Here is a 13,273-nt window from a genome sequence, read left to right as displayed (position 1 = left end):
CATAGCAATCTCCACTGGCTTATAAAACTCTGTCCAGTCAACAATAACGGTCACAGGCTTACAAATATCCTTCTGCAATCCTTCATTGAATCTCTTCTATCGATCAAACTCATCTGCAACTATAGTAAGAGCATACTTTGATAACTTAATATACTTCTTCTCATATTCAACAACAATCATCGAACCCTGAACAAGTCTTAAGAACTCGATCCGCTTCTCATCACAGAAAGATTTAGGATAATGTTTATCCTGAAACGCTTTCTTGAAGTCTTCCTAAGTCATAGTACTTGCATCACCTCTTTTGGATTCTATAATTATCCACTAGTCTTCTGCCCCTTTCTGGAGCATAAATGCAGCTAATTCCATCTTTCGATCCTTAGGGCATCACATAACCTTAAAACATTTCTCTATAAGATTTAGCCAAATCTCTGCATCTGCTGGATCGTTGTACCTTCGAACGTAGTGGCACCTAGTGCCTTCAATCTCTCTATGCCAAACTTCTTTTCTAGATCTGCTTGCATTGTACCTACACTAGAAGCTAACCTTTAAACTATCCTAGTGAAAATCTGCCCTTCCATATTAGCCAACCTAAGGGTGACTAGATTCCCCTTTAGACTATATTCTCCGCTACCAACTCATGGTAGCATCCTGAGTCCCGCTTGTAGGTCGTTACGCAGTTTGCCATTTTTCCTAGGCATGGTTCCTATAATATATGATAGAAATACATGATCCTAGCTAATATGCATGACCCTAGATTCCTCCAAAATCTTTTGCTCTGATATAACTTATCATACCCCCACCTAGGCTAACTTCTTAACCTAAAAATGGATGTGAAGACAGCAAACATCAACCCTCTAATGACATCCACTGCCCACTTGTAACCTACTCAACCTATTCACCTACTTTTCCTAATAAGCAATTGTATATTTAACAACATACATAATCTCATAGATCAGCCTTTAAGGCGATAGAAACTTTATTTGTCACATGCTTGAGTCCAACATGCATAAACATTCACAACATTTACATATACAGAAGTCTCTCTCAACTCTCCCTAGTATGATTACAAAACACCAAGACAAATAAAACACAAATTCATGACCTAAGAAAGGCTCTAATCTATCTACAATCTGAGATAGTGGCAAACTGACTGTAGTAAGCTAGGCGCTAGGAACTCAATCATTACTTGAAGAGAGAAAACATTTGAAAATGTCAGCTCGGAAGCCCAATGAGTGACTAGTTAAACAAAAATATGCTTGAAGAAATAACTAAAACTGGAACCATCCATACTTCAGAACTTTAAGTGTATAAACATTCAATGGAACATTTGCATATCTTTAAGAAAAAGATATATAGAAACATGTGTTCTGGAAAACATGCTTAAATCTCGTTACTTAAAACTAGTTCGTCAACTCGTACTCAAAACCTTGGTTAAGGTAGAGCAAACTCAATACTTTCAATGTCGATAACCTTAACTAATGTAGAGTAATCTCAATACCAACATCGATAACTCTCATACGTGCATGCAATAAGGCCCCTAAAAGGTTAAGCACCCATGCACACAGTCCAAAGCCTATGTGTATGCCAATGTGGGTCTCAAAGACCTATAACATATCTATCACCTGGACTTTCCAAATACCTTCATTTTCTTGAGTATCCGAGCCTCTAAAATCAAGGTACATCATTCAATAGTTTATAAAACTATGCTTTAACATCAAGTACTTGTAAAAACATCAAAAGAATCAAAGCATGTATAATTACTAGCTTTCCTTAAAAACATACGAGTTCAAATCATGCTAAGAAATTGCAAGTCTCATAGCATGCTTAAGATATGACATCCGAAAGAATAAATTATAAAACATATATTAAAAAAACCATTCTCATCATAGCTTTGAATAAATACTTCATACCAAGGAAATGCTTTGAACATTCAAAGAACTCATTTGAAAAAAAAAAAAAAAAAATCTCCCTTAGTGTTACTGGTTAGCTCCCAAGGATTTGTAGGCTCTTCCAATTTTCATTTGGCCTGAAAATTGACTAAATATCCCTTGTTATCTTTTGGACAACCTTAAATACTTAAAACTTCTGAATATTCCAACCCTTTAAGCATTCTCTCAATTCCTAATTAATCCTTAAATTCCTATTTGAGTTCATACTTTATCAGTTTTATAGCTTAAGATCTATAGCACTTCATAATGGACTCAAAAATTGCGTACCAACTCCAAACTTCTCAAATTAGGCCAATGCCAAACCCATGGCAGCTAGGCGCACGGTCAGGGGAGATGTGGGCGTTGGGATATGCACATCGATGCTTAGGCGCATGCACAAGCATTTGGATGGATGGCAAGGCCAGCAACACACGCGTGCATGCTAGGTGTCGAGAGCGCGCAGAATGGGCGTCGAATGAGCGTACATCTAGGCATCGAGTGGGTGAGCGATTGGGCATTGAGCGTGGGCGAGCAAGCTCTGCCATTGTCCACAACAGCCCTCGGTCTTCTTCTTCACATCAAGCTTCAATTTGGCTGCAAAAATTCTCCCTTTGCACGAGTAATTTAACCAAACTGACCTCCTTCTTCTATCCCTCTATTTATACTTCCCATTTCATGTTTACTTTGCATAATAATGTGACAACTCATGCCACTAATTGTTGTCTTAAGTCCAAAATCATGCCATTTAGCTCACTAATTAAAATTAAGAAATTATTTTCCTAATTCTTAACAAATAACCCAATAGAAATGCCCTTCACCTCAAACACCTCTCTCGGCCAACATGACCCTTCTCATCGCTTCATGCCTCAATGCTTGGCTTGATCAACCTCTCAACGCCAAGCTCCTTGTCCTATGCCCTCTAATCGCATTTAGGTTGTCCTCTTTTCTATCACTTACCCAAAATCTCCTATGCTTAAGTCATACTTCACACCATTCTCTTCTCTTCCCAAGCTCCACACCTCACCTTACTTTCCCATTAGATTTTTACTAAGTGTTTAAGAACACTTAAAAGCAAACTCCACATAGTTTTTACCTGGGTCTTTTTCAAGCTTAACATAAAGACAATTTTCTTCTTCCCTTTTCTCACCTCAAACCTAAACAAAAACAAATGTTAGACTTACTCAGGAGCATAAGGCATACATACATCAAAGTTAACTTCAGTTCAAAGAAATTTAGAGAAAGAAGGCGTAGGACTTGCATTCAGTAACACTACACTTTAAGACCTCTTTTCTTACATGTCATAATTGTAATCATCAAGTTGATCCTTCTAAAAAGTCATGTCATGTAATTGTAACTTGCCTAATAATTTGGTCATTGCAGTTTTGACTTTCTAGAAGAATGAAAACCACTTTGTTGAACAAAATATAACATGTTCTTAGAACCCTAAAAGTTCGATTTTATTTTTCAAAATCTATATATATATATATACGTGTGCGAGCATTAATTTGTATGATCAATTATTCCAAAGCTATTACTGAAGGTTATTTATTGTACATGCAAAAGTAGAGATTTCGATGGTTACTCCAAACCAATTGTAAATTGTCTAATTGTCTAAAATTAATGATTAAAAAACGTAAATATGTACCATCGCCGATCGGACGGTCAGATTTTTTTGCTTTTCTGTAACTCAAATTTTGTTTTTACTTCCAACCCTTCCATTCTTTTAATTTAAAGAACAAAAAAGATGCAAGAATTGGGAGACACCCAAGGAAAGGGACCAAAAAAAGAAAAAAAAAAAAAAAAACAAAACAAAACTACACTAGTGAGAACCACGAGTCGACCAGAAATGCTATGCTTACACACAAGACTACCCCTCTTCCCGAAAGCTTCGCAGGGACTACTTTAAGCAGAGATTCATGCAATACTTCCTCGAGCTTTTTATTTCTATTATGAATCTCTTTATTTATTTTTTAGTTCCACATCCAGAAGGTGAAGATTCCATCTAAGTTGCGTCAAGCAACGGGGGGGGTATCCAAAGACAAGTTTGAAGATTCCATTCATCAAATTGATGGCTTATTCCAATCAAATCTCATTATTTTTATATGTTCGGGCATCCTTTACTTGACCAAATAAAAATGAATTTAACTCAACATTAAAGTGTGCATATATATATTACCCGCTAGGTTCCACTCTCCTTTGCTAGCCACATAATAATCTTAAACTATTATTATTATTATTAAAAGCACAACAAATTTCAGGCTGAAATTCGGCAAGAAATTAATAAATATAATTTGACATCAAACTATTATGTCTCCTTGAATTCACCTTAAACCCTTAAAAGAACTTATTCAGGATGAAATTCAGCAAGAAATTAATCCTACAATTTGACACCAAACTATTATGCGTCTCCTTGAATTCACCTTAAACCATTAAAAGAACTTAGTACACCAAAACAAAACATAATGAAGATAGTCAAAGTCATCGCCGACATGAAAGTTACTCAGTGAAAATTGACATATATTTTTCTTTTAGAGATCAGAGGTTCAAACCCGCACTCACATGAGGACAATGACATAATTTTAAGGGGGTAAAAAAAAAGCAGTTAGTACAATGGGGTGGGTATTCAAGGTGACATAATGAGGAGATGATCTCTCTCGTATTTAATAGAAGGCAAATGCTATATCTGTACATTCTTCTACAACCCACGTTGTAAAATTACCAAAACGAGGGCCTGATTGAATGAAGCCAGAAACAGCCACAATGGCCTTTTTTTTATCTGTATTGACAAGCGTAATTCTAATGCTCAGCCATTAAAGCAGAGTTATCACCGTTTGAGAAAGATACGATATTGCTGGGCGCATGGTTACCATGTTTGCACTCTAAGTCCTTGGCACCATCACTTTCACACTAAAATTATGAAATTAGTTGAGTTGGAACATAGAATACACGGCACAACCAGAACGAGTTCTTAAAAAGTTAAACAAAGAAAAAGTTCTATAATAGGCACATACCTGCTCAGCCGGAGTCACCGTATGGTCCTGACTTCTCTTTGAAAGATCCCTTAAAGTTCCCTGCAATGTTGAATGAACTTAAAATTTTGATGATTTAACAGCAGCAGCCAGTACTACTGTTAAATAGACTAATGAATTCTTAGCAATTTAGCTCAAACTAGGAAAGCAACTGAAATTGCCAAGTAACGAGAAAAATGTAGGTCGAGCATTCACAATCTCGATACACAACGACATAGACCTTGAAGAAACTGTAACGACCATAATAGGATTTGAAACCAATTGTAAAATTCACATGGATAATCAAGATAGCAAATAGTCCAAACTCGATAAAATAAAAATCTAAATGAACTTGACTTTCTTACCTCCCAAAGGGAATAGCCAGAAATTTTCTTCTGGTAGGGTAAAGTTTAGAATTCTGACTTTTTAAGGGCAAAGTAAGTTGAAAACTATAAAATATCAACTATTATATATGATTTTTTAAATCTCCCACAAGTTAAGAGGGCTTTGCTCCACCCCCGCTCACCTTGTAAGTGCAAATAAAAGAATCACAATCAAATACAAAATGATAACTACGACTGTAACATTGAAGTGACAATTTGACACTATACATGCATAAGCATGTATAGAATGTAGCCTCAAGATGCATATATCAATCTATACACGTGTATGCTTGAGGTGTTTTAAGATTTTGTTGAGAAATTTGTCAACTTGAAAAAAAATCTAAAATAACCGATTGACCCAAAAATTTAAGCTGATGGGTGAAGGTAAATTTAATTATATATCATCTAACACTTCACCTCACTTATGGGCTGAAATATGAAGAAGACCCAACAAGTGGAAATCAATATTAATTGGGGAGGAACAACATTGTAGGGTTTTGAACACAGGACCTCCCTGAAGCACCTGCTCTGATATCATCTTCATCAATCGACTCAAAAACTTAAGTGGATGGGTGAAGGTAAATTTAATTATATATCATCTAACAAAAAAAAATTGTTGAGAAGGTGATTGTTGCAAAATACAACCATAAAAGTTATGTTTCCTTTTTGTGTGAGGTTGATTTTGGCAAGTGGGGTGTGCTATTTTGTGGGGTATTTGAGGGAGAGGAATAATGGAATCTTCTTTTTTATGAACAACCAAACTTTTTTTTTTTAAAACGAAAACGGAACTTTTCATTGATATAATGAAAAGAGGCTATTGCTCAAAATACAAATAAATCAATTCCCAATGTAAACACAGGAACATAAAAGATAGAAGGGTCAGCGGGTACACCGTGGTATCTCAACTAGATTGACACATCATAGCACCATTTCCCAATACATGAATATGAAAGAATACAAGATCATACAACATTGAGTGCACAGGAAGTGAAGAGAGAAATACTACAAAAACAGGCGGCACACTCCAATCGAACAAAATAAGACCTAACAAAAAATTACAAAAAGGCTCCACCATAGAAGCCCACAAGGACACAGAATCTAACCAAAGCCCACACCTCACACAAGACCTCTCCTACCCTTTAAAAAGAGTTCCTCTCTCCAAAGCACAATGGCACACACAACTTCCCACAAAAACCTGCCTTTCTCCGGAAAATGAGAGGAATAATAGAATCTTTAGAGGTCAAAAGAAAACTTTTAGTGATGTATGGTCCTTATTAGATTTTATTTTACTTTTTGCACTTCAATGATCTTATTTTAGTGATGTATGGTCCTTTTAGTGATGTATGGTCCTTATTAGGTAGTTCTATAATTACCCTTTAGATCTTATTTTACTAGATTGGAGCACCCTTCCATAGTTTGGCTCCCTTTTATGGACTTTATTTTTGTATTTTGTTTTCCATTTATTCTTAATGAAAGTTATGGTTACTCATTCAACAAACAAATCATAAACCTATGTTCCTTTTAAGGATAAGGGTTAGGGCTCCAAATACACACATCTCTTCTCCTAATCCTAAAATTAATCTCTCCAATCAAAAGAAAAGTGATTGAGGATTTGAAGGGAAAGAGAAAGTTAGTTTTATAAGGCTTGGAAAAACCTACAATAAAGTAGGTTGGCAATTTCTTCATACTTCTCAGGGCCTCAATGAAAGATACCCCTCTCCCCTTTTCTCTATACCATGATGGGTGACTCATTAACAAACTTATTGACAAGTTATGTTAATCTACATGTGTGTCCGAGTCAGCTTACATGCACTTGACTAATATCACGAGACAACTGTCAAACCCTCAACTAAATTTAGTTTCCAAGGAAACTCATAGAATATTGTTTAGGATCATGAATTCAATTTGTAAGAATCTTAAAATGTTGATGAGGAGTTATTCATGGGAAAGGCTAGATGAGGGAGGAGGTTCTCATTTAGTTGAGTGGGAGGTGGTCTTAAAGCATGTTGACCTTGGAGGTTTGGGTTTTAGAAGTTTGTTACATAATGAGGCTCTTTTTGCCAAGTGGTTATGGTGGTCAAGGGAAAATTTAGCATAAGCTTGAGGGGCTCCTCCCAACTTCAAAGTGTTACATTAGTATAAAACGAAGTCATTTTAGTCATTTGTGCTAGGATGCTCCACCACCTCCCCCCACCCAGGTTTGAATCCTTCTGCATTCAAATTCTTCAAAACAATTTTTTAGTTCTACTATTATATTCATATTGACCTTTAAGAAAGAGAGAAAGAGAGAAGAAGAAACAATTATATGAATTACCAAATAATGGTGCAACAAATTAAAAAGTATATATATTTAAGAAAAAAAAAAAAAGGATTGAATTACAAGTTTAGTCTTTAAATTTTAAAACTTGTATGTCTATGAACTTTAAAAAGAGTAAACTTAGAGTTCAATTTGTGTGTTTTTATTAAAAGAAGTATGCTTTTCATTGATAAAATGAAAAGAGACTAATGATATTTTGTGTGTATCAAGTCTTAAAATTTCAGAGGGCGTTTGGGGCAAGGAGTTGGTTATTATAATCCTAGGTTATTATAGTTGGATTATTATATTTTTTGTTTGGGGTGTAGATTATTTTAGTTTAGGTTATAATAGTATGTTATAATAGTATGTGTTTGAGGTGTAAACTATTTTAGTTTAAGAAGGAAATAGTAAATACTATAGCAAAGGATAAAAAAATAATGAATGTAAAATAGTAAAAACTGTAGCAAATAGCAAATATTGCAGCAAATTGGGATTTTGAAATAGTATTGACGATAGCTAACTGGAGAATACAAAATAGTATTTGCTGTAGCAAGAGGTAGTTATTATAGTCTTAAGAAATCCTTGCCCCAAACACACCCTCAATTTTGTGTAATTGAGTAATAGGTCTAGCTATTCGATATTTTTTAAAATTTGTGGATCTACTAAACACAAAAATTTAAAGTTTAAATTTCATTCAACATAAATTCAATTTTATACCTAATAAGTCACTTTTTTTTTAAAGAAAACCATACATTAAATTGAGGGTTTAGAGGCCTATTAGACATTTTTAAAGTTCATTACCTATAAGAGACAAAACTGAAAGTTAATGAACTAAATTTGTAATTAAAAAAAAAATACTCATTATAATATTTTTGTGAAGCTTTAAACTAAGCCCCTAAACAAAAATGATGGATCTGCCATTGATGGTCGTCCTTCATTAAGACTAACACGCTATGGTACAAAATGGTTGTGAGTACATATTCCTCTCACCCTTTTAAGTGGACTTCGATGGGGAGCCTATTGGCCTCAGTAAAACCCTCTGGAAAGCTATCCCTTCGAGCCTTCCTTTTTCTCCATTCATCAGTTGCTCAGTTCGTGACAACCTTAGAATTTATTTCTTTTAGAGGATTGTTGGGTGGGAGGCAAGCTTCTGTGTGCCTTATTTTCTCATCTTTACTTTCTTTCAGAAAAGAGGTTGCATTTTATGGCGCCGCTCTTCGTTAGATAGGGAGGCAGTTGATGTGCCAGATCACTTTTTATCCTTCAAAATGGATTTACTGTTCGGTGGAGGAGGGGTGTTAGGGGGTAGTCCCCTAACCCTTCTAGGAGTTCTTTTGTCATTCCTATTTTCACCTTTCATCTTCCCTTGGCCCCATCAACTGCTCCTAAGGCATCAATCTTCTCCTAATGGAAGGTAAAAATTTCAAAAAAGGTTATAGTTGAGTGGCAGGTTTTACTAAGGAGAGTCAATAACTTGGATAGTGGCCAAAGACATTCTTCCTTTGTCTTGCTCCAACAACGGTGCATTCTCCTTATGAGACATCAGGAGGATATGAATCATTTGTTGTGGGAGTGTGTCTATTTGCAAACAACCTTTGGGTTTGTTGACGGAGGTCTTTCAGTGTTGGTGGAGCTCATAGTAAAGATGGGCAGTCCTTGCTGAAGGAGGTGCTTATGCATCCTCCAATTAGAAAGAAGAGCAAAGTGTTGTGGCATGTGAGTTTCTTCTATTTTGTGAGATATTTGGCTAGAGAGAAACAATAGGATCTTTAGAGATGCCGAGAAATCTGGGAGGAGGTTTGAAAGTTGGTGAGGTTTAATGCTTTTGTTTGGACGTCAGTCACTAGACTGTTTTCTAATTATGACAATGGTCTGGACTAGAGTCACTTTTGTAGTTAGTGCCAGACTTCTGCCTCTCTAGTGCATAGAGTAAGGTAAATGGTCAAATTGCAGGATTCTATGTTGCAGAGGAGTGCCATATCTAACTTGTCTTCAGTACAATGGGTTGCAGAAGGAGTGGAAGTTGTTCGATTGTAACTTGTAAGAACTACCCAATGTCTTTCACTATGCCTCCCGTGTATCCATTAATTTCAGTATATTCTTTAGCCAGTAAAACCTTTACGGAGAGGACCCCCAACAAATTTTTGGTGAAGTATTGAGAAGGTGCCTTTACTTTACCTTGGGCTTCTTCTCAGATTTCTCCTCATTTCTTGTAATCTTTTGCAGACCAACTTCAGTAAAATTCTTTTGGTACAACCTTCCAACGGCTATTTATGCAAGTTCAAAATCAATGCAGAAAGTTGCAAGGAAGCCAAGATGAGAATTGGGAGATTTTATTGGGATAGTGCTAGATTGGAGGGTGACAATCATTTAATCAAGCTGAGTTGGGCATCCTTCCACAAGATTTAGGATGCAAGGGGGTGATAGGTATAGGGAAGAAAAGAATTTCCATAACTCGATCACCAAGTTTAAAAGGAACATCTAAAGAAACTGCATGGAAAAGATGAACAGAAAATGAAAAAAAAAAAGTGGACAGGAGGACTGAGCAAGAGAAAAGCAAGGGTAGCGAGAGAAATAATTATCAAACAAGAAAATTAAAACAAAGATCAAGGGAGGTAAGGCAACCAAGAAACGAAAGAGAAAATATCTCAAGGAACTTTTAACTAAACCTCTATTAATGATCAAAAGTTCATCAGCTCAAATTATAGAGAAGCTATAGCCTAATAATCCAAATGAATCAACTGAATAACTGAAAAAATAAAAATGATTTAACAGTCAAATAAAACTACAAAACGACTTCTAATCACACTATGTCAAGAAGCAGCAAAATGGAAGAAGAAAGGGCGAAGAAATGACGAAGAAAGTGATATTTACATAAGATGGTTAGTTAGCTAATGGAGAAACAGAAAAATTGTGCAAGAATAAGAAGAATTAAAAATGCAAGAACTGGTAAAAGTTTGATATAGAAATTGTTAACAACATCAAACGTTTTCCTTAAAGACCAACTACTACCAAAAAGGCCCAAAGTAACCTAGACACTGTGCATCATCACTTTTTCCATTCCCACTCGTCCTAAGTGCAGCTAGAGCTTAGAATCATTGTGCCCCATAGAGATCCATAAAAACGACACGTCTTACATCATACAATGCCAATAAGTTCCATGCAAAGGTCTGGCAAATCCATTACCCAGACCATCAAGGGAAAGTGAAGCTTTCCTTAAAATATAAGTAGCAGTACAAAATTATCAACTTTGAGCATACTTACCCTGTTTGCCCAAAAGAGTCCGCAAGCATTGCAAAGTGATCTAGGCCCAGACGGTCCTCGCCGCATCATTGGGGTTGCCATTGAACTTATGCCACAATTTGTGCATCTAGAGAAAGCAAAACATTGCATGGATATAAATAAGATATAAATGTGAGTTCTAACATACAACAATGTACAAATTCTGATACGGAAATGAAATGCCAGATTCCACAGACAGCATAAAATAGTTGTTTCAGATTGTTATAATTTATAGGACCATGAAAACTCACGAAGTTTCTGGTGGACTTTCATGTTGACCTAACTCTGAGACACTACCGTGGCTATACGAACCATCAGGCTTCTTGGAAGAAGTAAATTGTCCTTTGTTGCGTTGCATCCTGTAATTATTTGGTGAATTTAAATAAGAGATAAAAAAACCCAGAGTTCTTTAGAAAGCAAAAGCTGGGTGAACACACAACATGCACAAACCCAAAAACTGCTAATGTACAACAGAGGGTTAGATCTGAATGAAAATGTGAAAGACAAGGAAAAAGTGAAATCAGGGAACGTGCAAACAGGGAAGAAAATACAAAATCCAGCCAGTAACTTAACATGTTCATCGCCAGACCTTAGAGCAACCTCCTGACGGACACTGTATCTAACTTTTTTGTCATAACATCGCTCCTTCCTTTTCTGTCGAAACCGATTTAACGAGGCTGCCCTCTGAGGTTGACTACTGCGTCCAGGGAAGTCCACAGCATTCTACAAAATATGAAAGGAAATGAATTAAAAAGAAAAACATAAATTTCTCCGAAAACAATGTGATACGAGATTCAAGTAGTACCCTTTGATTCTGATTTACCAAATCCACGCTTTGCTGACCAGAAGATAATTCGCAACCACCCAACAACAACAATACTGCTTGAACCTACAAAGGATACGGAATGTTATTCTTTTACTATTAACCAAACCTCGTATTCAATTGTCCCACCGAAACCTCGTATTCAATTCTCCCACCCCTTGCGGCCGCCATGAGAGTTGAGACAAAAGAAAATATGAAAGTTTCGAACTCGATGTACTATTCCATTCTGAAAAACTCACAGGTTCCAGAAATTTCAAGCTTTATAAACCCGGTCCCATTACAAAACTTCATAACAACGAGAAGAAGAGGGGAAAAAATTCAAAACTTAAAAACCCTAAATCTCATAAACACTGTACCTTCTCAGGAGAGACTGCGTCGAAAAGATAAACCTGGCCACGGAATGAAAGCGTGAGCTGGCTTGAACCATCGCTGCGCTGAACAACCAAGTCCGAACCATCACCGGTGGAAGCATAAACGGCATCAGGGTTGAGATCCTCGATCATGCCGCCTACTCCACCACCATCTTCGAGAGAGTTAGCTCCGTATCGAACGAGACGATTATCCAAGGGCTCACCACTGTCGCCGCAGTCGGGGACGGAGGCGATCTGGTCGCCCGTGGTCAACGGTTGAGCGCGTCCGTACATTAACTCTGGCAGAACAAAATCAAATGGGTTTGGAGCATTGCAAGAATGGGGAAAGAAGGAATGGGCGGAGAAAGAATTGAGAGAATATATAGATGAAAATCGAAGCAGAGCAAATGACAAAGGTTAAAGATGAGAAGATAAGAGAAGGTTGTGAGAATGTGAAGGCGCCGCGAAGTCTGTAGTTACAGTGGGCGTTGCTGTGTTTGTGGGAAGTGTAGAGAAACGAGAGAATGGGGGTACGACTGAGGACAAAGGACTGTGGACTGGAGGAAGAAAGGGGATCCTAAATGGTGGCGGAATTTACGAAATATGCCCCGAATATTGGTGGGTCGTAACGTAATTGATCTCATGATTTATTGGTTAAATTATAAAAATATGAAAATATCACTAAATTTCTTTTTTTTCTTTGAGATAGTTTTCGTCTAAATTTTTTTATTTAAACTTACTTGTAAGAGGTGTTTATTTCGAAAGTTGAGATTGGATGAGTTATGCATCTTAAGTTAATAATAAAATTTGTAGGGTCGGGTGGAGAATCTTCGATTTAACTGGGGATAGAGATTAAAGTAGGGTCTGGGCATAGGACGTAGATGGGGAGAGTATCGTTGCCCAGTCTCTAACCTAACCCTGATCCCGCTAGGTTTAGTTTTTTAATATATTTTTAAAACATAAATAAAATTGAGAAATTTTCACGTATAGAAAAAATATCAATCTATTTACAAAAATAACATATATATATATATATATATATGTGTGTGTGTATATATGTGTGTGTACTCGTCTATCGGTGTGATCAACTTCTATCAATTTCTGTTAGCCTCTATCAAATATTATTAATAAATTTTACTATTTTGTATAAATAGTTTTCCTTATTTTCCTATTTTTGAAAATCTCCTTTTAAATTATGTATTC

The 13,273-nt window shown here is 36.3% G+C and overlaps 1 protein-coding gene across 1 annotated transcript; it reads right to left on the bottom strand.

Annotated features, from left to right (window-relative positions):
* Positions 1 to 4,418: 4,418 nt before the first annotated feature.
* Positions 4,419 to 12,364, bottom strand: LOC120075814 (GATA transcription factor 25). Its single transcript, XM_039029489.1, has 7 exons — positions 12,077 to 12,364; positions 11,703 to 11,786; positions 11,487 to 11,620; positions 11,149 to 11,256; positions 10,880 to 10,985; positions 4,940 to 4,999; positions 4,419 to 4,835 (listed from the first exon to the last, which is right to left on the bottom strand). Exons 1-7 carry the CDS (start codon positions 12,362 to 12,364, stop codon positions 4,725 to 4,727), a joined length of 891 nt encoding a protein of 296 aa, XP_038885417.1. The 3' UTR covers positions 4,419 to 4,724.
* Positions 12,365 to 13,273: the final 909 nt, after the last annotated feature.

Source organism: Benincasa hispida, chromosome 4 (assembly GCF_009727055.1).
Source record: "Benincasa hispida cultivar B227 chromosome 4, ASM972705v1, whole genome shotgun sequence".
NCBI lineage: Eukaryota > Viridiplantae > Streptophyta > Magnoliopsida > Cucurbitales > Cucurbitaceae > Benincasa > Benincasa hispida.
Note: the sequence above shows the minus strand (reverse complement) of the source record. Positions and strands in the feature narration are given on the sequence as shown.

Excerpts from the sequence above, each read along its gene's own strand:
- LOC120075814 (XM_039029489.1), bottom strand. The coding sequence starts at position 12,364 with ATGTACGGACGCGCTCAACCGTTGACCACGGGCGACCAGATCGCCTCC. Across the intron at positions 11,621-11,702 it reads TGGTAAATCAGAATCAAAGG|AATGCTGTGGACTTCCCTGG; the intron begins GTACTACTTGAA and ends CATATTTTGTAG. Across the intron at positions 11,257-11,486 it reads CGTCAGGAGGTTGCTCTAAG|GATGCAACGCAACAAAGGAC; the intron begins GTCTGGCGATGA and ends AAATAATTACAG.